The 27,614-nt window shown below is 42.2% G+C and overlaps 1 protein-coding gene across 4 annotated transcripts in view; it reads right to left on the reverse strand.

The window, feature by feature from the left end:
* TRIM42 (tripartite motif containing 42) overlaps positions 1–23,991 on the reverse strand; it is a 49,520-nt gene extending 25,529 nt beyond the window's left edge. For 2 of the 4 annotated variants that reach the window (XM_077864938.1, XM_077864939.1), the window contains exons 1-4: positions 23,461–23,991; positions 18,959–19,656; positions 13,639–14,462; positions 10,164–10,388 (exon numbers count right to left, since the gene is read on the reverse strand). In XM_077864938.1, coding sequence (XP_077721064.1) covers positions 10,164–10,388; positions 13,639–14,462; positions 18,959–19,656; positions 23,461–23,801 — 2,088 coding nt within the window. In that variant the 5' untranslated portion in view covers positions 23,802–23,991. Of the gene's footprint in view, positions 1–563; positions 836–10,163; positions 10,389–13,638; positions 14,463–18,958; positions 19,657–23,460 lie in introns of those variants that run through there. The other 2 variants (XM_077864937.1, XM_077864940.1) reach the window with 2 other exon arrangements.
* Positions 23,992–27,614: the final 3,623 nt, after the last annotated feature.

The raw sequence follows: 27,614 nt of genomic DNA on the forward strand, positions 1-27,614 counted from the left end.
AGGTCAGAGACCCTGGGGGCTTCCTATTGTCTGAAGGGCCAGGCTGAGTCCTGTGATGAGGCTGGAACTGCCATGTGATTCTGCCATTCTTTCTTGCCTTGCTCCAAAGGACCATAGAGGAGCCTCCAACCAGGCCTTCTACTGTTCCTCCTTTGTTCTTGGGACCAGTAGGAGTATGGAGAGGAGGGAGTGCTCTCAAGTCTCTATGGCTCAGAGGCAGACCTCAGACCATGGGGTAAAATTATAGGAAGGCAAAGGTCAGCTCTCTGGTCTGAAAGAGCATTCTAACAACACTCACTGCTTACTGTTGAAATAGACTAGATGGTAAGGTAAGGAGCTCCCCATCAATCAGTGACTTTCCCAAACCCTGAAAGCTAGTTAGAATGAATACTCAGAGGGCCCGACTGCTAAGAGAGTGCTGTGTTTACTACCCAGAGGCCTGCTGGCTGCCATGTACAAAACACCACGGAATTCTGAGCCTAGGATTAGGCTTGAGCTAATGGAGGCATAGAGACTTGCTGTTTTACATCTTAGTTCCAAAATAATGAGCAAACAGCAAGTCATGACATCAGGCATTTCCTTTTATTAGCTCTTAGAAGACTCAGAAGTCCTGAGAACATTGTCTACAACCTCAATGAAGAATGAAGTGAGAAAAATACGTGTGTGTGTGTGTGTGTGTGTGTGTGTGTGTATGTCTATCTGTGGTGCATCGCTGAGGTTGCTGCCTGCTGTGTGTGTGGGGGGGTGCTCAGAAGCGCTTCTGGAGGGCAGTCTGGATGTTCTTCAGCAGGCCCCACTTAGCTCGGTTCTTCCCACGCCCATCTGGGGTTACCACCTGCAATCAGAAGCAGAAAGCCATGGCACCAGCCACAGGGGAATAGTAGCTTCCAGGAGCATGGCCATGCCATGTGCCAGACCCTCACATATCATCTCATTAACTCCTCATGACAGCCACATGAAGCAGGTGCTGCTGACCCTATTGTATGAATGAGGACACTGAGGCTTGGAAGGACCAGGCAGCTTTTCGCTTTTCTAAAGTTGTAATATGTGGTGAGACTGGGACTTCACAGACCAGGTTCCTCTTCTAAAGCATCTCATTTAACTGAGTGTTGTGACCCTGGCTTCGCTGTAGAGGAGTTCCCCTGGTGTCCCCCCTAGCCCCTGAAAATTGCTTCTGTCATAGCAGAAATTCAAATTCCATTGAATGTGGTTGACTGTTAACAGACTGAGCACCTGTTGACTGGGTTGTGGGGGAAGTGACAGTCTTTCGTCTCTGTATTTCCAACACTGGTTATCATAGAGAGAAGGTTCTAGAGAAATAGATGGAAGGTGAATAGAACCACAATTTGCAAGTCTGCCAATCATCTCTCTCTGATGCTTTGCACTGTCTTTGATCACAATGAGCTCTCAGAGCTACCTGGAAAGGGCAGACTGCACTGGGCAAGTCTCCTACAAATCTAACCAACTCAGCTTACATGTGGATCTCCCTGCTGTATCTTGAAGGTGTTGGGCTTCTCCATGCCTCTGGTATGGTAGCATTCCCATTCCTTTCCAGTATACATTTACTGAACAGGCATTAAGGGAGTGAGGCTGGGATCCTGGGGTGAGGGATAGCCCCCTGGATCAGCGGGCTCTGTCTAGACAGATCAGGACTCATGGGGCAGATGGGGTGGAGGTGTGGTTTGGGCACAAGATTAATGTTTGTACAATGTCCCTATATACAAAGCTTTTAACTTTTCATATTTGTATACAAAGGGAAAGGGCAAAAAAAGAAATAGACACTACCATTATGCCCTCTAGTTGTATCAAATTTATTTTTAATTTTAAATAAAATAGGGCTTCATGCAAGGTAAAGATCATATTATATACATGACACAAGGTCACCCATTGCCTGATAAAAATGGAGATAACACAGAGAGACAGCTTTGGTAAAGATAATAGATATAGTGTAAGATATATACATAGAGCTATCAGGGGTGATAATGAAGGGATAACAGTGTTGTGGCAGTGTTGGGAATTGACTCATAAAACATAGAGGATTTGAATTCTGCTATAAAGTAGTCAGGGACTCCAGAGATAAAGACTGTGTGTGATATGTGAGTGGGGCAGTGAGGATTTGGGCATGTCTATGAACAAAGGGATCAGATGAAATAGAACAGAAGAAATAGAGAACAGAACCTGAGATACTAAAGAAATTGGAAAGATAGTTGACATCCTCTTCCCTGCCCAAAATGTTCAGATGATTTTCCAAATGAATTTTAACAAACTTTTAGGAAAAGACTTGTTCCAGAAAACAGGAAAAAAGCAAAAATTTCCTACCTCATTTTATTAAGCTAATAAACTATTAATTCCAGAGCCAAATAAAAACAATATAAACAAAACATTATAGACCCAGTTCATTTATGATGATAGACACAATAATCCAAAATAAAATAAAATATGAGTTAACTAAAACCAAGTATATTAACTAATCACATCATGATCACATATGATTATTCCATGAATGCAAGTCAAGCTTAACATCAGAGAATCAATGTAATACATTTCATTAAGGCCTGAAGGAGAAGAATCATGATAGTCTCAGATAAAACCAAAAAATGCATAAGAGTGTACAGCTCTCAGAAATTTAGAAGTAGAAGGAAATTTCCTTAATGAGAATTATATACCACAAAAACGAAATAAAAAATTATCATAGCTCAATGGAGAAGCATTAAGATCAGGAATAAGACAAAGATAGCAAGTATTTCAGCTTCTATTTTCTGTAGGACTCATACTCCTAACCAAAGGTATAGGGAAAGAAAAGAAATAGAAGTTCAAAGATTCTAAGAAAAAGCTAAAACTATCATTATTCATAAGTGACAGGGTCATAGCCTAGAAAAACAAGCAAAATCAGCAGATAGACTTTCAGAATAATAAGAGAGTTTATCAAGATTGCTGGAATCAAGATTAATCTTAAAAACCAATAATTTTTATTCTAAACCAGCCATACATTAGAAAGTATAATCAAATATAAGATAAAATTCATAATATCTACAAAGTCTGCAAACTATTTGGTTTAACCAGAAACATATAGGACCTTTATGAGAAGAATCTAAAGGCCTAAGTAAAGCACATTGAATACAATTTGAATACATGTCAGACCTATTACAAAAATATCAGATGTCTCCAAATTAATTTAGAGACTCAGTGCCTTCCTAATCAAATTCTATCTGGATTTTTCTTTTCTTCTTCTTCTTCCTCCTCCTCTCTCCTCCTCCTCCTCCTCCTCCTCCTCCTCCTCCTCCTCCTCCTCCTCCTCCTCCTCCTCCTCCTCTTCTTCTTCTTCTTCTTCTTCTTCTTCTTCTTCTTCTTCTTCTTCTTCTTCTTCTTCTTCTTCTTCTTCTTCTTCTTCTTCCTCCTCCTCCTCCTCCTCCTCCTTCTTCCTTTCTTTTTTTTAGGAATTCAATTTACTTACTCCAGAATTTATATGAAGGAACAAATTCCTATGATTCATTAAATAAACCTTAAAAAAGAAAGAAGGATAATGGGCAGACTTAACCTGAGCAGTTCATCAAGGCAAAGCACAAAGCTGAGGTTAAACTGTAATGATATCGAAACAGACAAATTTACCTACAGGAGGCCATAAAGAACTCACAGACAGACACCTAAATATATGACACCTTAATATAAAATGACAGTGGTACCTTTACTGTATACTAATGGAGAAGAGATTGGTTGGTGGGTGCTATTGGAAAAACTGGCTCACTAGATGGTCAAAAAAAGTGTATCCCTATCTAGCACCTCATACAAAGTGTATGAAGTGGATCTGGATCCACTTCATCTGGATGGATGAAAGTCCTAAATTTGATGGTAAAACGAAAGTTAATAAAAGAATATGTAGAAGATTATCTTTGTGATCTAAGCCTATGGAAGGACTTTCTTAAATGAAACTTCAAAAGGTCAAACCTGAAGGAAAAAATAATTGATGACTTTGATCATATCAAAATGGAAGTTTCCTGCTGTCTCATGAACTACATACACTATGAACAAAGTTAATATACAAATGTCAATACAAAAAAAAAAAAACCAAATGTCAATACAGAGAAGACATTAGCAATGTCTAAAACCATTATTTGGAACATATAAGGACACACTGCAAACCACCTAGAAAAAGAAAAAAGCAATAGAAAGATGGGCAAAGGATATTTCTCAGGCTATATATAGAAGAGGAAATCCTGAAAACTAACAAGCATTTGAAATGAAATTTCAAACAATAAGGAGGCAGCACTTTGTACCTATTGGATTAGCAAAATAGTAGAAAGCTGTATTGTGCCACATATAGGTGGGGCCTAGGATATAGGGACCCTCATTCATTCCTTCTGGACACATACATGCATATATCAAATCAAGTATCCTCATACTCTATGACCCAGCAATTTCACTCATAGTATGTATATATCTGATCGTGGCTAAATTGTGTCCTCTCGAAATTCATACCTGGAAGTCCTACCCCCAGCACTTTAGCACATGCCTGTACAGTAGACCCTTAAACAATGCAGGGGTTAGGGGCACTGACCCCCTGCACAGTTGAAAATCCATGTATAGCTTTTTAGTGCTCCAAAACTTAACTACTAATAGCCTACTGTTGACCAGAAGCCTTATTGATAATATAAACGGTCACTTAAAAATATCTTATATGTTTATTACTGTATTCTTACAATAAAGATAGAGAAAATAAAATGTTAAGAAAATCATAAGGAAGAGAAAATACAGTCCTGTAGTATAAAAAAATCAGTGTATAAGTGGACTCACACAGTTCAAACCTGTGTTATGCAAGGGCCAACTATATTTGGAGAAAAGACCTTTAAAGAGGTGATTAAGTGAAAATGAAGTCATTAGGGAGGTCCCTAATCCAATCTGACTGGTGTCCTTATAAAAGGAAGAAATTTGGACACACAGAGACTTGCCAGAGGTGCCCTCACACAGAGAAAAGGCCATGTGAGGTGTCTGCAAACAAGGAGAGAGGCCCTCAGAAGAAACCAGGCCTGCCAACAACCTGATTTTGGATTTCTGGTTCCAGGACTGTGAGAAAATTTGTGTTGTTTAGGCCACCCAATCTGTAGCATTCTGGTTTGGCAGCCTTAGAAAACAAATAGTGTTCCAGAGAAATTCTTAGACCTCCATCCTGCCCACAAAATGTCACAAATGAGGCTGTTCACTGCAGCATTATTGGAGGCCACCTGGGTGTCCATCCTGGCTGAGTGGACAGGTAAAGTGTGGTGCCCACATTCACCTTGTGAAGGATGAGGCAGCATCAGGACTAAATGTGTATAAAACACTGTGTTCATAGCTAGAGCATAAAAACACAGCTTTCAGGGAGAAAAGGTGAGAAACAAAGTAGGATATGTGGCACAATACTGTTTGTGCAAATTACCAACACATTGAAAACAGTACTATGTAAGAACTCAAAAGCAACAAGATACACATAAAACGTATTAGAATAGATGTCTGGGAAGGAATGGCCACAAAAGGGAATGCAAACATAGACAAGAAAAGGGCCTTGCATAAACCAGTGTTGAAAACAGACCATGAACTGGAGTGTATGATTAATTCAACCCTCTGTATATGAGGTTAAAAATAATAGGTCTGGCTTGGCCTAAATTATCCTCACTCCAGGGTTCAAGTCTGTCTGCAGAGCAAGTAGGGAGAGACTAATAGGGTTCTATTTGCATGAAGGATCAAAAAGCTCTTTGGCAAAAAAATAAATCTTAAAGAGATAGAGAGTGCAAACTCATTTTTCTTTCATTTCAGGGCAGGTTGTTGCTGTATATGGGTGGTGTGGGGTAGGTTTGGGGTAGTTATTCTTTTTTTTTTTTAAGATTTTATTTATTTATTCATGAGATACACAGAAAGAGAGGCAGAGACATAGACAGAGGGAGCCCGATGTGGGACTCAATCCCTAGACCTTGGGATTATGACCTGAGCCAAAGGCAGAGGCTCAACTGCTGAGCCACCCATGTGTCCCTGGGGCAGTTATTCTGAGTGTGGGATAGTGTTGATCACTCAGATTGCCCTGCAGCCTCACCTCCTGAAGATGTGGATCTCAGCCTAGACAGGAGGTCTGAAGTAGGGGCCGAGGTCAAACCAGAAGGGGGATTTCATGAACCCAAGGTAAGATGCTCAGAATGGCTGGGCAGCCTGCCTCTGTGCCTGAAGTTCCAGGCTGGGCAGGAAGGGAGCAGCATTTCAGAGACTCAGAGTAGCTGGCAGAGGGAGCACATGGGAGACACATTAGGTGTGACCTCCAGTACAGACTGAGAAGGAATTTGAGAGGGTGGATGAATGGGGCCGGGGTGGGCACATTTCTAAAGACCTATCAGGAAAGACCAAGAACAGTAGCAGTTTGTGACTATTGTTGGGCTTGAATTTTTACTTCCAAATGTAACAGGGGACATCTGGTTTACAGACTGTGGTAGGCAGAATAATGGCCCCCAAAGATGTCCATGTTGTGATCCCAGGAAACTGTGAACATGTTATGTTACACAGCAAAAAGGAATTAAGGTTCCCAGTCAGCTGGCTTTAAGACAGAAATATGCTGAATCATGAGGTGGGTCCACTGTAATCACAAGAGTCCTTCAAAGTAGAAGAGTTGGGCAGAAGAGAGCCAGGAAGATGATGGTGTGAGAAGGACTCAGCTTCATGATGCTGGCTTGGAAATGCAGGAAGGGGCCATGAGCCCAGGAATGCAGGCAGCTGCTGGCAGTTGGAAAAGGGAAGAGAATAAACTTCTCCTAGAGTCTCCAGAAGGAACACAGCTCTGCTCACATCTTGGTTTTACTCAGTGACACCCATTTTGGAAGTCTGATCTCCAGAATTGTAAGATAATAAGTAAATGTGTATGGTTTAAGCTACTAATTTGTTACGGCAATCATAGGAAACCAGTTACATAGATAGTTCCATTTGTTATGGGAAGACTTCCTGGAAGTTAGCAGAGATTGGAAGTCAGAGGGAGACAAAGTAAGGAGGCTCTTTTCAGAAATGGTGGTCAGGAGGGACCCTGGAGACTAGAGGAAGAACAGATTAAATGATATATGACTTGTCTAAAAATACATTTCTCCATTTCTTCGAAACTGTCAGTTAGGCTCTTGGATGTTAGAGGCTGTCAGCTGAGGGCCGTGGGATGAGAGGAATGAGGAGGGCCAGCACAGCACATGTCCTCTGGGGGCTTGCAGCCTAGTGGAGTTGGGGTGGGGTTGGCATACCAGGTTAAGTCCAATGCTCAATCTTGCCTCTCAAAAAATTTTTTTTTTTTAAAAAGTTCTATTCTTACTGCTGTTGGCTTTGACATTCTCCCAGAATCCCAGAGTGAGGTAGCAGGTCCCCAGGTGGAGCCCACTGACCCACACTTTGCTGAATCTAACTGTGGTGCAGGGGACAAAGAACTCCAGCTTGGATGACACCTAGGTTCCAACTCAACTCCTTCAAGTTTCATGAGGGCCAAGTGTATTCATCAGGAATACACTTTCTCTTCCTGAACCTCAGTGTCCTTATCTCTAAAATAGAGTCAGTAACTCCCCACTTCCAGTGGTTGGTATATCAGTGATAATGAATAGACAGTGTCCGACATGGAGTCAGCCTTCAATAAATGGGACTTTTAAAAAGCATTCAAGTTAATTTTCATGCTTCATGTATTATATTTCGAATAAAATTCCTTAAAAATCAGCAAGTCACAGACTATGAAAATCAAATATGAAAGGTGTTATTTCACTTCCTTTACAAAAGTACATATGATGGAAATATTGTATTTTGGATAAGAAATGATTCGACTTCCTCATTACAGTATTTTAAATGAAACCTTTCAGGAATACCTGCATAGAAGCAATGCCAAAGGAAAAGTATTTCGATTTTATAGGAAAGAACTGAAGTCATTACTTTTATGAAGCTTTATAAATGTCATTCAAACACACCATCTTATTTTCATTTGCTATTGAAGCCTTTACTTATGCAAATCATGACAAATGTTAAGGAAGCCAGTGTTTCCCCTAGAATGCTAATATAATCACAAAGAGGGAGGAAGAATTACTTCTGAAGGAAAAATCTATATTGCAGCTCTGCGAGTCAGATAAAAATGAAGCTTCCAGAAAACCTCATTAATTAGTGCTCTGCTCATTTAGAAATTGTGTTAAAAAGCAAAGAAACTGGAATGAGTTTCCTTCCCATATAGGGAGTACAAATTAATCGCATAAACACAATTTCAGGGGGAATGTTATTTCTTGACTGATTGCATAAAACACTTAGCTTTCAGGCATCTTATGGTACTTTGTAATTATTAATTTTATTCATCAATTTATTTCTTCACTCTTTAATTTAGACATTCATTCATATATTCATTTGTTTGGTCACATTTTCAGTCATGTATTCATTCAATAACCATTAAGAACCTGTGATATGCACAGTGCTGTGGTAAGCATTGTGGGAGAAAGAGAGATGAATTAGACATGAAGTTTGTTCTCAGGGAGTTCAGAGCTTAAGAGGAAGGACAAAACATCTATCTAAGAAGGGCCGACACATTTTAGTCTCTCCACCCCCCTGTCCTTGACCCTAGCATGTAAAAATGACAGGAGATACATTTAAAAAAAAATTAGTAACAGCACTGAGTGCCCTTCATAAGCAAGACATTTTTGAGGAATTTCTGAAAAATGAGAAGGCAGATGGAATTAGATGAAGGAAAAATCCATAGTCAAAAGGACATGCAAAATATGGTAGCAGCTATGGGTGTTTCATGCTTGGGAGAGAAGGGTAGTGATAAAACTTGGGCTCGGAGGCACCTTACTGATAGTGTAACTGGCAGGGGTAGAGCAAGAGGAGCAGCAAGGCAGACTTTCTCATTCCACTTCCTTCCCAGCTAAGTGTCTGACCTCTGTGGGTGGAGGGGGTGCATGTGGGTGCTGGCTCCAGAAGTAGTCCAGATGGACTAGAGAGCCTCCACCTCCAGCAGACTTGCTACTGGTAGGCCAACTAACAGCATAATCCTGCCCCCACCCTACCTCCTGCTTCCCTTCATCGCTAGAGAGAGCAATGAATCAGATTCCCTTCTGCAAACATTTGACCCAAGACAAAGGGAGAGTGGCTACAATCAATGATTGTGTTGATCACATAGAGATTGGGCCAAGAAAATCCAAAACCACAAGCAAGCTGAATTTAGGGGAGGTTATACTACAAACTGGCTGAAAGTCGTGCAGATTTGAGCAGAAGCAGGCATGGACAAGCAGACAGAGGGAGGACAGAGAGACAGAGACAGAGAGAGGAAGGCAGAGGAACTGATGGCTTTTCAGGTCCCGTGGGGACCAGATGTATGTCCTGGCTGGAAGTGGTCTCATGAGACTCCTCTTTCTCTGTACCATAAATTTCCCTTTTCCAAAGCTGAAATGAACAGACTTAACTGTCTTTCCTCTAAAGAATCCCTGATTAAGCCATAACCTACTCTTATCCCAAAGAATATCATCATGATTATATAGTAAGGTAGCTCTGGGAAGTCCCGATATTTTTCTTCCTTTTCTCCTTTGAGTATCACTAAAATTATACTCATGAATGCATATCCCTTGGGGATACAAAGAAGAGTCAACCTTGCATCACAAAGAAGATAGGAATAATCCTGTCTCTTCTGTTTGGGAGACCATTCTGACATGCTCAGCGGCTATTCCTTGACTTCCAGATAAACAGCAAATGAAAATTTATAGTATAACTATGCCCAAAATATTGCATGGGACATGCTTATACTAAAAAAATTGTTTGTGTCCTGTATTTATGTTTGTTAAATCTGGCACTCTACACTTGATTTGAGTCACCTCTTTTTTTGTCCTTCTCATGCCACAATGATCTGCCACAAGGATCCTGAGCTCCTTGAGGGCAAGGATTATGTCTTATTTTCCTCTAAATCTCTACATCCTAAAAGAATGCTTGGCCCAAATGTTTTTTGAATCGAACTGAACTAATAATTCTCAGGCCTCATTTGCCAAGTTGGTTGAGGCCAGCAGCCTTCTCTTTGACCTGAGTTAACAAGTTTTCTGGGATTAGAGGGGGTAATCACACAGTAGGTTCTGTGATTTCATGATCATCCTAACAGAGCTGCATCAGAGCTTATAAAGAAAGTCTGTCTGAGAAAAAAAAAATGTGCACAGTACCTTGCAGATGTCACTCCATTGCCCAGGACCATTGTCGTTGATGGCTCTAACTTTAAACAGATACTCAGTATTGGGGGTCAGATTGTGCAGTTCCAGATTCTGCTGCATTATATCCCGAATTTGCCCACAAAGCTCTGTCCGCACATTGTTAGGAGGGGTAGTAATGAGTTCATAAAATTCCATCTCAAAAGAATCCACATCTTCTGTTGGGCATGTCCAATAAACCTATGAAGCAATGAACATGTGGCTGTGATACTAATATATACCATTCAGCTTTCTTTCCTATAAAGATTTGTGTCACTGTCAGTGGGGTGAGTTTAAGCTGACCCCAACTCTTCCAGCTGCTAAGGACTTTGGCATAGACTATGTTCAACAGCCTTGAAAGGCTGCCTGATAAGGCCTAACATGTTTCTCGTGATGCATTTCAAGAACAAAAGAATGCCCCTCTGGGTTCTGTTACCATCATCCAAAATGACGGGACCACTGTTCTTACACAACTAAGCAAGGTAGATGCCATTTATTGAACATGTTCTATGCATCAGATTCTCTGTCAGACATTCCTTTACTCACCTAGTTTTTACAACTCCCTTAAAGGGAAATTTTATCATCCCATTTTACAGTTAAGGCTCAGGAAGGTTACATTTAGCAAATTCTTTTTTTTTTTTTTTTATAAATTTTTATTTATTTATGATAGTCACAGAGAGAGAGAGAGAGAGGCAGAGACACAGGCAGAGGGAGAAGCAGGCTCCATGCTGGGAGCCCGACGTGGGATTCAATCCCGGGTCTCCAGGATCACGCCCTGGGCCAAAGGCAGGCGCCAAACCGCTGCGCCACCCAGGGATCCCACATTTAGCAAATTCTAATAGAACCACAGACCAACCAAGATGAAAAGGTGTATCTATTCCAACCCTCTCTTTTACACACAAGGAAGTAGAATACCAGAGAGGTGAAATGACTTACCCAAGTTATGGAGAATAAATGTTCACACTCAAAACATAAAATTTCAACTTTTGGAAAGAGATATTTAACAAGTGTCAATTAGCAGCTTGTGCCTGGGATATAAATATTTTATACTGATTATATTTCTATGCAGTTACTGTGTTCTTAAAGTTTTAATAAATTCAAATGTTATTACATTTATATAATTAATTTTTTAATACTCATAAGAGCATACATTTTTGTGAATTTATATAATTTTTGGTTATTTTTATATATTTATACTTGTAAAACTTTTTATAAATTTATATAACTCATCAGTAAAAATTATTTTTTTTTCTGATTATCAAAACTAACATACTCATTGTAAAAGACCTGGAAAGTATAGAAAAAATATAAGGGGTGAAAATAAATATCACTTATAATCCCCAAATTCTGTTAATAATTAATTTCTTTCCAATTTTGGGACATACACAAATACAGAGATACACATAATTTGGATTATATTGCTTTGATTCTTCTTTTCTTTCACTTGTTATGCTTTACATATTTCCCTATATTATGAAAAACTTAGTAAAGCACCACTTTAATAATTGTCCCATAAGTGATTTAATCTTTCATAGTTGAACATTTAGGTTGTTTCTAATTTTATAGTCTAATAAATAATGATGCAATGAAGACTTTTGGGGCATGAATCTTTATCTAAATTTTTAATCATTTCTCTGGGAAAGATTTCTAGAAATAAAACTGAATTTTTAGAAAAAACTCCTTAGGATTTTTAAGATACATATTGACAAGTTATAAGACTAACATTAAGGATTTTTCCTATGCCAAAAGCCTAAGAGGACTGTCAACCATCATTTGTGAGAGAAAGCAACATTAAGTTAATCTTTGGCATTACTGAGCACTATGTTTCCCATGTGAATTCCATCCCATCATCCTAATAGGGATCAATGATATCTTCACACCAAAAACCACTATTTGGTAGTAGGTTTAGGTGTTCTGTCTCTGTCTCTCTCTCTCTCTCTCTCTCTCTCTCTTTTTTTAGGTGTCCTCTTTTGACAATGTCTTGCTTGACTAGGTTTTCCTATGTAGGCCTGTTTCTTGGGCTCCTCCAGGGACCACTAGCCAGTGGCATGGAGTGACTGTTTTCCAAGCCCAAGTATGGAGCAGATATCACTAGTCCTTCCCTTCCAGAGCAAGAAACTGCCAACCTCCTAAGCAATCTAAGTTGCATGGAGAGACCTAAGGTCATAACTGAGCTAATGTCACATACACTTTAGGCTTTGCTGATCTAGTTTCATTGGGAGATGAAAGTTCAGCTGCTCAGTTGTGGGTATCTCTTACATGAAGGGCAGAGATACTTTGCTGTGTCTGATAGCCCATGGGAAGGTATATTCTACTTTGCAATGTAGGTCATTCTTGCTGGCAATTATAGACTCTAAAACACAGATTATGATGTCTCAGGAGAACAGCAAAGTAAAGCTTGGTCAGTGTCTGGCTTTCATTTTCTTGCTTTTAGACCCTTGATGTTAAAGTGTGGTGTGCAGACTGGCAGCAATGGCAACACCTGGAAGGTTGTTAGAAACATAAAATCTCAGGACCCCCTGAGGCCCACTGAAACAGAATCTGAATTTTAACAAGACTTCCAGGTGCACATTAATGTTTGAGAATCAATGGGTTAGAGTTCAAGGATGCTAAAAATCTTTGGGAGAGTTCTCAAAACAAAAGATGGGTGGCAAAAGATGGGTTTTGCCACACAAAAGCAGGCCAAGGGCTGGTCTGGGAGATGTCCGTGTAGGGAACCCTAAGAGAGGCAAGGTAGCTCTAATAGAATATCTAATTGCAAGTTATTCTGTTTCCCTCCCTGAACCTTCATAACACATTCTATAAACAGTTCAATGTAGATTCAGCTGGATTTGAAAGGAATATCAAGGGAAGGGTCATTTGTCCATGTTAAGCCAAGAGGGTCAGGGAGGAGTTGTGTCCCCTGAAGTCAGATGATAGAAGCTATAGAGGTCTGTGAGAGATCCACGTCCCCCAAAATTTGAATCTCAGGAGGTTAGAATTGGAATTCCACTGGGGATTATCCTTCCATTCTTTCCAAATCATCGAGAGTATGGACACTTTCTTTAGGAAAGATAGCAATTTAGAGGAATCACAGCCTATATTTCTAACTTGAATTTCTGTGTTCTCTCTACTCTTATAGGTTTTCCCCTGGGAAATATTACACCCTCCAATCAGTCTCTTCATATTACTTTGGTTCCCAATTGGATTGCCCTTGAATGGGGTTGGGGCTTTCAGATGTATTTTTGTCTATGAGTTAAATATGTTGTTTGGTTTAAGCCAATCTTGGGGTACTTAAGATTTTAGGAACTTATCCCTTTTGAATGGGCTGACCCTGAGGAATGCAAAGGAGCAGACTTGAGTGACTAGACCCTAGAGGTCAAAGAGGTAAGTGCAACCTTTTCTGACTACCCACTTCCATTTTGTACCCCACATCCTCCCACCTTCCCCACAGGCCCAGAGCCTTTCTTACCTTGGCGGCTCTAGGATACACCAGAGTCTGGTAGATAACAATTGGGCCTGGGGTCTTCACAGAACCATCATTGAATGAGTACCAGTTGTGGAAGCTGTTGCTGTTCTGCACAGACTGGTTTTCTGCCCCTGCGCTCCAGTATGTATAGAGGCCATCTGTGGGTTTGGCAGGTGAGGCAGATTGGGCTCGCCCATAGGCTTCCAGACCCATCTTGGCCTTCTCACCACCCGTGGCATTGAAGGACAACAAGGAGGAGCTTCGCTGGTATATCTGTTGGTTGTCGAAGCTGTGAGTGCTGAAAGTAACCTTCCTGGCCATCATCATTTCTGAGTGCATGGGATAGTGGGAGGGCAAGGAGTCCCCTGAGGAGCATACCTTCTTGGGTCCTGTGGGGAAGAGCTCATGGATGGCACTGCTGAGCTCAGCAAAGTCCAGGGGCATACAGTGCAAGGAGTGTAGCCGGAGTTGCGGGTCAGGCCTATAGGTGCTCTGGATGCCATCTTCGATCTGGTCCACGAGAATCTTGGCAGACTGCAGGAACGCCACCTGGCCTGTCTCCTTCAGTGCTTCCTTGGAATAGGCGATCAGGCCATCCATTTCATTCACTTTCATGGTTGTGACGTACACATATTTTTCAATCTCCTTCTGCCTAGACACCTCCAGATTCTCTATCTGCTCCATGATGGACTTCTCCTTCTCCTGTAGAATGCTGCGCAGCTTGAGAAATCCATTTCGGATCTCTTTTCGCTTCACCTCCTTGTCAGCTTTAAAGCTGTTTTTTAAAATGTTGAACTCCATTAGGTCATTATCAATCTCATAGCGGACTGCAAAACAACCAGGTTAGTTACTTTCGTTAAAATTTTCATCTCCCCAGGTGTCAAAGCCGATGGCAGACTGGAGAAATTTCCCATGGATCACGAGAAAGTGGGCAGAGAGGGAGGGAAGCCTCTTGTAGTTGAACTGAATTAGGCTAGAACAGGTTTATGAGGTGTATCTGGCCTCCCTCAGGACCCCCCTCTCGGCCTCCTTATCTAATACTTCCCTCAGGAATAACAGCCTTTCTTTCTTGGCATAGTTATATCTAATTTCGGTGGCCCTGGGTTGAAATGGAAAGTCCAAGGCCACCCTTGATATGAATTTTTACCAGATTTCTCTTGTCACCATATTGGACTTGAGAAGAGGTGATGGTTTTCCCTATGTGAAAGGTAATAAGCTTCTTCAGGGGCAAGAGAAAGAACTAAATTTCTCACAACTTCTAAATGCTGCCTCGCCTGCCTCATTCACCAAAAACCTAGCCCTAGATAACGGGAGGAAATCAGCCGGGCTCCCTCTCTTGCCTTGCCCCCATTTCCTTCCAAGAAAGAGTCTGCTATTGCACTCAAGGAGAACCTAATTTTTCCTGTATCCTCTTATGTGGCTTTGGATTTTAGGTTCACTTAGGCATTCAACAAACATTCACTAAACACCTGTTTCATGTCACATGCCTTCCAAGGTAATAGCGATACAGATATGAATATGAAAGGGCACTGATGCTCAAGGCACTCATAAATACGATGATACTACAGTATAGAGGGTGCTAAGACAGAATGTATGTGGCACATCTCTGTGAAATGAGCACCTTTGTTGGCTTTACAGTGATTTAGGCATCAGGCAGCAACAGCTATGTGAAGACATGTCAACCTTCTGTGGCCTAAAGGTAAGATCTTATCCTGAACAGCCAACTTTGCAGTGAATTGATGGGCTATAATTCTCACCAAATTTTACTCAGGAGTAGGGGTGCCCAAGAATTATTTTGTACTTGGTTCTTAACATTGTCCCGGGTGCAGAGTAAGCTGGACTTTTGTGGGTGGTGGCCATTGGAATAATGATGTGCATTTGAGTAAGAGAAACTCAGGAATCCTTTTGGGCCATGAGAACCGGTGTGACTGCTGTCTTGGTTATCACTATGACTAGGATGTGTAGAAGGGCTTGAAAGGTATTTATTCAGTGAAAGTCAATGTGTCCTGTTTTTTAACATCTTTAGGGTAAATGTCACTCTCTGGCCTATTTTGTGAAGCTGCCGTTTCCTCTGCCCTCAAGCTGGCACAGAAGGAATGAGGAGGCGATACAGATGGGGGCTGAACAGGAAACAATCAGGTGATTGCAGAGGTGCTGAGAAGTGCTTCCTGCTCTCCCCTGATGCAAACTCTACTGTGGCTTATGGCAGCTGAAATTCAACTTTATTCATTCATTTCTTTGACTATTCAATAGTTACTCACTGCCAAAGAAACTTGTAGGAAATTCCTTGCTTTATTAGGGATTAAGTTTGTGTAAACTCCTGAGAGGTAGGATAAAAATTCCTTAGTTGAGGGGGAAAGAGGCAGCACCAAGAGAAAAGAAAGAGGAGGCCAGAAGCACTCCTCCCCCATCTTACAAATATGACAGCTTTCCAAGAGCTGGTCCTAGAGCAAAGTTAAATCAAGATCTCTTTCAGGCAATACTCTTAAAAGTAGGTATTATTTGTTAACCATTTATTATAGACCAGACCTATATGATACACATATTATGGATCACATCTCTATATTATCATATACAACACGTATCTTCCTATGAGGAAGATATTGTTCCCATTTATAGATGAGGAAACTAAGGCTCCAAGAAGTTAAGTTACTGTCCAGTGTCACACAGCTAGTAAATGGGAGAGACCAAGTCCTATCTCTAATTCTATAAGTCTGACTCCAAAGGCTATGTTTTGAATTGCTCCAGTGTGGTTCTCAGCCCTCTATGAGCTCCAAAATCCCCTGGGGAACTTTATTTTTTTATTTTAAAAATTTTATTTATTTATGAGAGAGAGAGAGGCAGAGAGGCAGAGATATAGGGAGAGGGAGAAGCAGAGGGAGAAGCAGACTCCCTATGGGGAGCCTGATGCAACACTTGATCCCAGGACCCTGGGATCACAACCTGAGCCACCCACATGCCCCTTCTAGGGAACTTTAAAGAAAACTCTTCTCTTGGCCTCACTTGCTGAGATTCTGAGTTGGCCTGAGTTGGGGCTCAGGAATCCAGATGAGGCATTTTGCTGCTGCAAATTAGAATCTAATTCAAGGAATTTTGGGGGGATCTTGTTAAAAAATGCAGATTCACATGAAATTAGTATGGGTGGGGCCTATGGTTCTGCATGCCTAACGGGCTCCTGAGTGGTGCCATTGTTGCTGGTCCTAGTTAGCTCCCCAGGTGGTTCCAATGTGCAGCTGGGATCAACACCACAGTTCAATCAATTGACCCAAACTTGATCTTCCCTCCCAGGCCCAGAGTTTCTCAGTGTATTGTCAGATCATCTGCTTTTGAATTACCTGAAGATCTGTTTAAAATGCAGATTTATGGCACCTTCCCCAAAAGTGAATTGAGTCCTTAAGAGCAAGTTTGAACCCTGGTTAAAAAAATGGGGGGGTGGGTGGGTGTGGGTAGTGGTAGTTCCCTTAGCAAGGATAGGCAGGGTTAAATTCTTTACCTACATATAAATGGATATGCCTTGAAGGTGACCCCTGTCTCCTTCCAATTGCTGGGCTCTCTGGAATTTGTACTGGTGTCCCTTTACACTGAATTGAATTTCATTGTCTGGTTCCTAGGTGCCCTGGACTCTCAGAAACTACCTTGGGTTTCTCCTGTGTTAAAAATCCAGGCTTCCTGTGGTTGCATGGGGGCCACAGCAGACTGTAGGCAGCAGTCCTTTCCCCATGCTGAGGCCCCAGAGAATCTAGCTGAGCCAAGGTAGGGAGTTAAGAAAACCTTAAGAAAACCCATTAGGAACTAAAGGGGCTACCCATTTACTTGGCAATGTGGCTCCTTTAGAGTTTCTTTAATATAGAGACTTCCCTGGTGGTGGTTCTAAAACTGAATAAATATCAATTGATAAACAGTGTCTCCTAGTAGAAGTAATTGAGAAATGAAGGTATTCCAGAAATATCTATGCTAGGGAGAGGTACTAGGTGACAGAGTTAGCAAAGTCCATCTCTGACCCATTTCTATGTCCAACAGGACCTCTGTGCAGCTCAGAGAAAAACTGCCTCCCACTCATATGTTCAGGCATGTTTACACATGGACACTGAAATATCTGACAAAGGGAAAGGGCTGGGGTGATCTGGTGCACTTTGGTCACTTGACTGTCGTCCACTTCTTAAGGAAACAGACCACAGATGATGGTGGTGGTGGTGGTTTCTGTTGCTTTTCTATCTTTCAATATTCAGATTCTAGTCACTGTTTAGCACAGGGTAGGTTGTCAAATGAATATTATGGATTTAACATGGGCGTTGGGGTCAGATGGACCAGATCTGCCCATTTACTAGCTGCTTTGTGTCAATGACTTCTTGGAATCCCTGTTGTCTTATTCATGGAGGAAATTTTAGTGCCTGTACTGTAGGACGATTGAGAAGATTAGGCCTGGGCAAAGTAGGCCTCTCTTCAAGGAAGCTGTTCCCAGGGGGCAAAAAGCCCTAAAAGGATATCTGAAATCCTCATGTCTAATCAGGTGGATCAACACCCAGACACTATGGGTTTCTTTGCTGAACTCTGCAAAATATTGTTGTACTGCATTCTAGCGTGGAAACTAGGGTAAGTTTCCCTTATACAAACTGTACCTATTTTATAGGTAGCCAATATAAAATAACCCTGAGCAGGCATGCAGAAGAAAAACCAGCTGTTGGCCACAATATTATTGGCTATTTTTGAGTTTTTCTGTTATTATATGTTTGCTACTAGTTCATTTACTTTGCTGTTTGCAAGTTTTGAGAAAACATTGTCAAGGAAAACTTAAAATGAGATAATTCTCAACGTGGACTTAATTCTTTCCCTCTGCAAATTGGGAAAATATCAAAGATATCCAACTTTAGTGACAAAACACTTTAGAAAGGCTCACAGATCTTTGTGATACTAGAAGATCAAATTTTCATTTTCCAAAGGAGGAAATGAGGTCCAAGGTCATGAGGATTATAACCAAGATGATAGAATCTTTCTGTGCTGATTATGTGCCAGATACTTTTTTGCATGCTTCACTTAGAGTAACCTATTTAATCCCTACAGTCACCCAATGGAGTTACTACTGCTATGCCTATTTTACAGATGGGAAAACCGAGGCACAGGGAAGTTAAGAGGCTGATGGTAGTTGCCATGCATGCACACCAGGCCAATGCCTTTCAGCCCCGTTCAGTGTTTCCCAGTGCTTAGATTGCCCCAAGGTGGGGTGGGGCGGGGAGGCCCTCCCCAAACAGCCTGCGCAGAGCCATTTTCCCCATCAGTTCCTGGATAAGGAGTTACTGTGCAGGAGAGGGAAGGGGACCAGAACCTGCTTTGAACTTGGCGATGGCGCTGAAGAGTGCGGCGGCCCTTTCGGAGCAGGCATCGATGAGGCTGATGGTGTCGTGGCCGTTGTGGAAAGCCGTCTTGCAGAAGGTGCAGAGCAGCTGGTTGTCGTGGCGGCAGTACTCAGTGATGCGGCTGGACGGGTGGTGGATGCAGATCTTCTCATCCTGGTCCTCGGTGCTGGTGTCCACGAAAACGTGGTCCTGCATGGCCACGTCCGAGTGGAAGGTCTTGAGGCAGTCGTTGCACAGGTTGAGACGGCAGGTGATGCAGCGCTTGTAGGCAATGCGCCGGTTGCGGCAGACCTGGCAGACGATGGGCCCGGAGGAGCGGTCGAAGCGCCACTTGAGGTAGCCGTGCTGCTGCATGTAGCGCTTGGTGAGCCGCCCGCGCAGGTAGTTCTCGGGCAGCTGCATCTTGTGGCTGTAGGGCATGCAGTGCGAGCGGCTGCACACGGGGCAGATGAGGATGAAGAAGTTCTCTGTGACCTCGGCGTGTTTTTGCAGCTGCCGCAGGCACTTCTCGCACAGGCTGTGGTTGCAGGGCAGCATGAAGGAGTGCAGGCGCAGCCGGCTGCACATGGGGCAGGAGAGATGGTCCACCAGGTTGCTGTTCGCAGGTGTGGGCTTCACTTCATCCACCTGGGTGTCGCTGGCCCCGATGCGCAGCGCGGTCTTGGAGCTGGAAGGAGAAGCAGACGTGGGGAGAGCTTTAGGAGGCATGCCCCAGAGCTCACCCGAAAGAACTGGGGATCACTGCAAGGCAGGCCAGTTGATGGCAGGGAGCATCGGCTCTGGGCCAGGGCCCCCCACAGGGTTCTAAAGGCGCCTCCACTATTCTTTTAGCTGGGTGATCTCAGGTCAGTTAGTTAACCTCTCTCTGCCTTTTTTCTCTCTATAAAATTCGCAGTCACATTATAGAGTTTCTTGAGGGGATTAAAATTACATTTAATACGTACAAAGCTTGAGAGTGGCCCCTGGAACACAGTAAGTAGTAGACAAGTGCATGTTGTGATTTTTGAGCAAGAGAAAGCAGGATAGACTGGCCTGGCACCATCAGTTGGGCCTTGGTGTTCTGTGACATTACTGGCGGGCCACAGAACTCCAACACCTGAAAAACCATTCTGGAACTGTGATGGAGCAAAGCAGAAATAAGACCACTTCATCCTCTTTGAATGTAAGCCAAACAAGAACATCGTCCAAACCACAAAAATAACCAAACTCAGCTTATTCTGGTTAGTGGGAGTGACTGCTGTTTTTTCACCAGTTGCAGTGTTAGGCACCCTGTGTTCTTCCCATCTTGTAGACAAGATTTTTTTTTTTTTTATCAAGCTATCCACTAGGAGATCTACCCCCACGTCCTCATCCAAAATGAGGCTAAATCCCATAATAACTTGCTGATGCCTTCTTACTGAGACACTTCACTTCTAACCATGCTGTTATGTTCTCACTTGTTGCAATGACTCGATAAATCCAATCCTATCCACCTATAGGTATGTTCTTGGTGAGTTTCGCTTGGTGGGCATTGACAACATCATTGTTATTGTATGTAGGATGGAACACAGAAGAGGATGGGTACAGTGTCCTTCCCAGGACACCAGGAGGTCAATCCCTGAGCCAAGCCTGGAACCTGTGTGCTTCAACCAGAAGACCCAGAGGTAAGAGTTAAGAGTCTAGGCTCTAGGGGAGAGTGCTCATGCTGAAGTACAACCTTTAGAGTTGTGCCTTTGAGGTGAGTTTCATACCTCTCCCCTTCTCAGTTTCCTCCTCTGTAATTTGAAGCTCAAAGTTCACAATCCTATGTACTTCATGAGAATTTTATGAAGTCTACATGAGGTAAACCATGAAGTCCTTAACTGCTGGTGCACAGTAAGGTCTCAATAAATGTGGCCACTGCAAATACTCCCCTCAGGTACTAGCCAGCTAATGTCCATAGTAGAGGACAACAATGGTCAAATCCAGGAAAAGTGTGTTTCTACTGTTTTGTTTGTGTGTGTGTGTGTGTGTGTGCGTGCGTGTGTGCCTGCATATGTATGTGTTGATTCTTTGTCTAATAGTTGAGGCTGATTTCATATATTTAATTCTAAGAGTCATGGATGAAGAAGAACCATAGATGAAGTAAAAGGATACTAGTAAAATTCAAGTGCATGTTCTAAGAAGCTATAATCAGGGCAAAAAGCAGTTTCTGAAAATAAGTAAGTTTGCTGTGAGGATTGAAGTGGAAACAGATACACAATTTGTGACTATTCCTGTCTCTTCACGTTAGTGATATTTGGGTGTTGATTTTGACATTATGTCTGTATTCTCATCTACTTCTGGCTTCTTGCAGTCTCTAGATGCCCCTATCTCCTTCCCCATCCCTTAGCCAAGGACCTATCTCTTAGAGCTCAGATAGTCAAAGGTGCTGCCCAAGCATACTGGGAAGGGGTGCCCCTGTGGTGATAGAGTGCCTCTTGTGGGGACTCAGGTTCCTGGAAAGCTCATCCTTTAGGAATTTGGATACTAGGTCCTAGGCCTGCTCTCCTCCGTGTTCTCAGCCCCATTCCTTCTCTGCTTTCTCGGTCTCCTGCCTGGGCCCTGCAAGGAGTCGCTAGAGGTACAGTCAGTTGTACATGTGATAGCTGGATGAACCTCTAGTTCAATAAGGTGGGACTCTGAGAATCATGGTGTAATATAAAGGGAGACAACATGAGAAATCAGGAAGAGGGGGGAAGGGAAGGTAATGTTGGGGAAAGAAAGAGAGAGCAGGGATGAGAGACAGGTAGCCCAGAGAGCTGGGATGGAGGTGAAAAAGGAAGTGAGAAAGAAATGGGAAATTCAGAGCTGCATGAGACCAGAGCGGGGCTGGATGAGCAAGGTGCTGAGCAGGAAGTGGCAATGAGGAGCATGGAGGCAGTGATGCAGAAACCAGGGGAGAGGCCAGTTGGAAGATAAACCTCAGTGTACCCACTGCCTACTTCCTGACACTTGCAGTTGGATCTCTGACCATCTTCTGAAAGCCTCAGACTTGGACCTGGGCATTCAGTGGCCATGGTTCCATGCCCAAAGAGCCACCAAACCCAGTAGCCTTGCTTTCTTGCTGAGATATCCAGCCTCTTCTCCTTTGCACAGCTCCCTCCTTATAATTTAGGCCTAATTCTCCTAGTACCTGGGTTCTTACTGTGTCACCTGGCAGGTCTCCCAGCTTCCCTCCTGTTCCCTCTAGGCCATATGTAATATAGAAACACCTGGGGTGGATTTTACAATTCTGATGTCCAGGTGATACCCCAGACCAATGATACCAGAATGTCTGGGGATGAGGATCTTTGTAAAGATCTCCAAGTGATTCCAATATAAAGCAGAATTTGGGAGCGACTGACCTAAGGCATCTTTCCAAAGCACCAATGTCATCCCTACTCTGTTAAAATGTGGTCAGTGACTCTCCATTGCTGAACATGCAGAAAATAGGGCAGTTGAGTCAAGAGGGAGGAGTGTGGATGCTACTTTCTGCACCTGAGAACTTCTGGACTTGCATCTAGGACCCCTGGGTTCTCTACTCATGCAAATGCCACAAGAGGTTCATGAATGGAGGGTAACGTTTGTTGAGCATCTATTACTAAGTGCTGAACTACAAAATGGATAATATTTTTTTGTGTGTGAATTCACTGAACCTTTGCTCATGGAATTGCTTTGCTTCAAACCTGCCTCTCATTTTCTGCCTCTCCAAATGCTGCCATCTTACAGTACTGAGCTTTGATCTTTTCTCCTCTAAGAAGTCTGCCTTTGCTACTCCAGACTCTCCTCAAATATGACATAAAAGGACTGCCTCCATCAGAGCAGGAAGAGAATATGCAGTGCTTGACACAGGGGTCTAATGCCCCATGGAAGTAATTGCGACCTTAAGTTCCTAAGCAGGAACTGATGGCCATCTGGGGTACTTCATAGGACACAGGAGCCAAAAGTGGCCTGGGGAAGTTGTTAACTTTCCCAATAAGTGTTGAAGGTATCAAAAGTTCAGAGGAGGAAGAAAAAGGACAATTTACATTTTATATCACATAACAGATTACAAAACACAAATCCCTGTACCCACCGAACCATGGCAGATATTATACTGAACACTTTGGAGTACAGCATTTTTAAGTAAAGACACAGATTCTGGGTTCAAAATCTGGGTGCATCTTACCAGCTATGTGATCCTGGGCAACTTAACCTTTTAAAAGCTTAGTTTCCTCAGTGGTGTGGTGGGTGTGGGCAGTGCCTGGTAGGTGGCTTATAGATGAAGTATTAGCTCTTGTTTGGTGCAGGTGAGAGAGTGCAGTGCTCATTCACTTGGCTGGTGGGGCATGGATTTGGAACTCAGGGCTAGATGCAGTTACTGGCTGTTTAGGACACACTCAATTGTTACAAAATTCTTGACCTCCTTTTTTCAGATAGAGAAATGGCTTGCGGGTAAGGGCATCTAGGAGCCCACAGCTGGTGAGGGTCCCATGGAGTGCCTGGCACTTACGAGGTGCGGATGCTCCTGAGGCGGCCCTTGCGGAACGTGATGGTGGCATTGCGGCAGCAGCGGCTCTCATAGTAGTAGCACTGGAGGTTGCTGCTGGTCGTGCAGCAGCATTTGCAGTTGGGGTCATTGGCCCAGGAGCAGCAGCACCAGTGGCAGTTGGGGTTCTCGGAGCAGGTGCAGTGGCAGCACTGGCAGTTGCGCTCATCCTTATACGGGCAGGGGAAGCAGGTACAGTTCCGCTCTGAGGTGAAGAGGAACTTGCAGCACAGACAGGAGCATAATCGAGGACAACATCTCTGCCATGTACAACATGGAGAGCAAACACACATAGCAGTCTCCATGGCTCCTACATGATCACCACCGGCTGTCTAGGGCTCTTGACATCTCTATCAGAATCTTGCCGTCTCCTAGGGAGTGGGTCCCTCCCCGACTCTGATGAGGCCCTCAGCTTGGAGGTTGCAAGAAGTTGGCTTTGTGAGGGTTTCACAGGTGGTGTCCCTACTAGGAAGCTCCTGGGCTGGCATTTACATATATCAGCCTGAGGCCATTTGCTTATGTCACAATCCCTGTCTCCCCACCATGTCTCACCATGCTGGTTGGATGAGATGTGGGGGGTAGTGCAAGGGGTGGGGAGCTGATGGACAATCCATGCTTCCATAGGATCGGTTCCAAAGGAGGGTTAATGCAAAGAGCATCCTGGAGGTTTAGCTGTCACTCATCATCTTTTGGTTTATGGGGTGAATTTCAGAAGCTATTTCTCTTTGATGATGTTTTCCCCTGCGACTTTGGCTAGTTGACTTCAGGGTATGTCTTCATGGGCTGAAAAGCCTGGGTATGATTGATTGGAAGTGGACTGACCTCGGGCCTTTTCTGCATTGATTGAACTCTTTATGCAATGAACAAAGCACAGTGTTTACAAATCATGGCCACATTTAAGGAGAATTACCATTTGGAGAAGGAATTAAGGGAAATAAAAAAGATAGGGGTTCACTTAGGCACATCTTTCAGCAGTCATTGAGTTTGTCCATTGCTGCATAGCCACTGGTGACTTTCATGAGGCTTCATGCATATGTCACTCTGAATATTTCTTGGCTTTTTTGTAGCCTCGTGGGGTTTGGCTGAGGTTCAAGCTCTGTTTTCCTCCCCGCTACCCACTCCTTCCACCCCATGGTCTCTTATCAAGAGGCTGGAACTTTACATGAAAATCTCTAACTCTTAAGTATGTGCTCAGTATTTCTAGAAATGATCTTATATTTTAGGGGAGAGTTTTGCTTTCTACTTTGCAACTTGCAAAGATTAAAAGAGAAGAAATTTCATGGTCATACTACCCTATGGTATAAACACTTATTTTTCCAAAAAGAGCAGAAGTGAGAGCTGAATTTGGCAAGGAGTTTATTGCATAATTTATTATCTCTCCCTGTGATTATCACCTTTATATTAGGAAAGAACATTCACTGAGTACTAACTGCCAGTCACACATTGGTTTTAGATTATCACAAATGAAAATTCTGGATCATAGGGTAAGTGTTTTATCATTATATTTTGATAGATTACTACTAAATTGCTTACCTAAATGAACGTGCCAGTTTATATTGACATCAAGAACGTACGGGAGACACTTTCCCTCCACATTTTCCAAAACTCAATTTTATCAATATTCCTCTCTATCTCCCAGGCACAGAAGTTTGAGTTTCACTCCTGGATTGATAGTACATTTTCATCATTTCATCTGTGCAAGGCTCCTTGTTATTTTAGTTTTTTTTCTTATTTTAGTTTTTTTTAATTTTAAAACTTGTATTTTATTGAGACATAATTCATTTATCATTAGAATCACCATTTTAAAGTGAACAATTCAGTGGTTTTAGTATATTCACAAGATTGTGCAACTATCACCATTTTCTAATTCCAGAACATTTTCATCACCCCAAAAAGACCACCTGTACCCATACCCATCACTGTCTATGCCCCCATCCCACAGCCCCCTGCAATCATTAGTCTATTTTGTGTATGTATGGATTTGTCCATTCTGGATATTTCATATAAATGGAATCATATAATACATGGCTTTTTGTATCTGGCTTCTTAACATAATGTTTTCAAGGGGCATCCATGTATTAGCATGTATCAATATTTCATTTCTTATGGCTGAATATTATGTGTATATACCACATTTTGTTTATCCATTGATGGACATTTGTGTTTTTTCCACTTTTTGGCTATTATGAATAATATTGCTGTGAACATTCATGTGCAATTTTTTTATGAACATATGTTTTCAGTTCTCTTGAGTATATACCTAGAAGTGGAATTGCTGGGTCATATGGTAACTCTGTGTTTAACTTTTTGAGGAACTGCCAAACTGTTTCCAAAACAGATACACCATTTTACATTTTCCCATTCATATCAGCAATAGATGAGAACAATTTCTCTACATCTTCACCAAAACTTGTTACTGTTCTTTTAAAATTATTATTGTTTCAGCCACCACAGTGGATAGGAAATGGGATCTCAAAATTACATCTGTTTACTCAACAATTCCAATTATAAGAATCTCTTCCAAAGATATACTGGCAAAAAATATAGAGATAAGAGCTTCATTCATGGTGTTATTTATTATAGCACTATTTTGATAGTACAACACTAGAAACAATCCAAGTACTCATCAATAGGGAACTGATCAAATAAACGGAAGCACATCCACACAGGTGCATCTACTGTCTAATGCAGTTATATCAAAGAATTGAAAAAGACCTTTGTTTACTGTTTCAAAATGATTTCTAAAGTATAACATTGAGTTAAAAAAACCAGGTATAGAAATGTGCATGTAATAAGCTACTATTCATTTTAGGAAAGGTCTTAAGTCATTGGTTTATCTTTTCCTATGATACGGAAAAATAAACCACAACCTTAGATTTATGAGGGAGCATAGAAACAGATTCAAGCAGTCTATATATCCTAATTTACATAATTGACTTTGAAATTACTTAAATATTTTATGGGGCACCTGAGTGGCTCAGTCAGACGTCCAACTCTGATTTCAGCTCAGGTCTCGATCTCAGGGTTATGAGTTCGAACTCTGCATTGGGCTCCATGCTGGGCATGGAGACTACTTAAAAAAAAAAGAAACTACTTAAATACTTTATATAATTAGAAAACAAAATTAAAAAGACTAATCCTAGAAATTAAAGCAAAATGAAACAAATGAGTCTGTGAATTGAGTGGGTGGCACATACGAAGAGGAATTATTTTAAGTTAGTTTAAAGCATGGTAATTTGATGATGCATCCTGGGGAGGGGGGGATTAATCCCTAAGGAGAAACAAAACAAAGTGAAGCAAAGCAAAGAGAAATCTTAAAACTCTTTCAGTAATCATATTGTTAATGGTACTGTTTTGGTATTGTTATTCTGGAAGACTTATGCATGTAAGACTTTAATTGTACAGTAAAGCAAATGAGGAATTATGTTGATGTCAATGAGATTCACAGTTTTGGACGAGGGGGAAGGGGCATGGAGATGGTCAACTGCTGAAGTTAAAATTTATAGTCCTGAATTTGAAACTCATGATGTATTTTATTTGAGCAAAAAATAAGTATTTCTTAGCTCCAGCCACAGAAAAGTCCCAGGAACTATGAGTTAACCAGTAGTAATGAACCCCTTTGTCTCCCAGATTGTGGCCCTAAATATCACTAAAAGGTACTACAGCTCTTTGAAGGAATGGATGATTTCAGGTCTAGGGCAGGAGATGTACAAAACAAATGTGGGCTTAGATCTAAATTTCACAAAACTGAGCGGGTTTCCCCACTGGCACCAGTTTATTTAGCTTTGCTAGGACATACAGAACGGGAAGGACAGCATGGCAGCAGGACAGACTCAGGTGTGACAGCTCAGGCGTGAAGAAATGAGACCAAATGAGTAGGTACAGTGATGCGGTGGTGCACAGCTTGGGGATCCTTGTTAAGACCGAGATCATCATTCCCCCAGTCGTATGAGTGCTGGCTGCTTGCAGTTCACATCTGAATCTGTCTCTGGGGGTTGCTTTCAGTGGTGAGAAGCTGTCTGGCTCAGGATTATGCCCTTATATTGGGACTTTAAAGGGCCATCCCAGCTACTGAGAAAGTCTGATTGGATTGGCTGAGGTTTACAGTTGCAACTATA

This window comes from Canis aureus, chromosome 22, assembly GCF_053574225.1.
Source record: "Canis aureus isolate CA01 chromosome 22, VMU_Caureus_v.1.0, whole genome shotgun sequence".
In the NCBI taxonomy this organism is placed as follows: domain Eukaryota; kingdom Metazoa; phylum Chordata; class Mammalia; order Carnivora; family Canidae; genus Canis; species Canis aureus.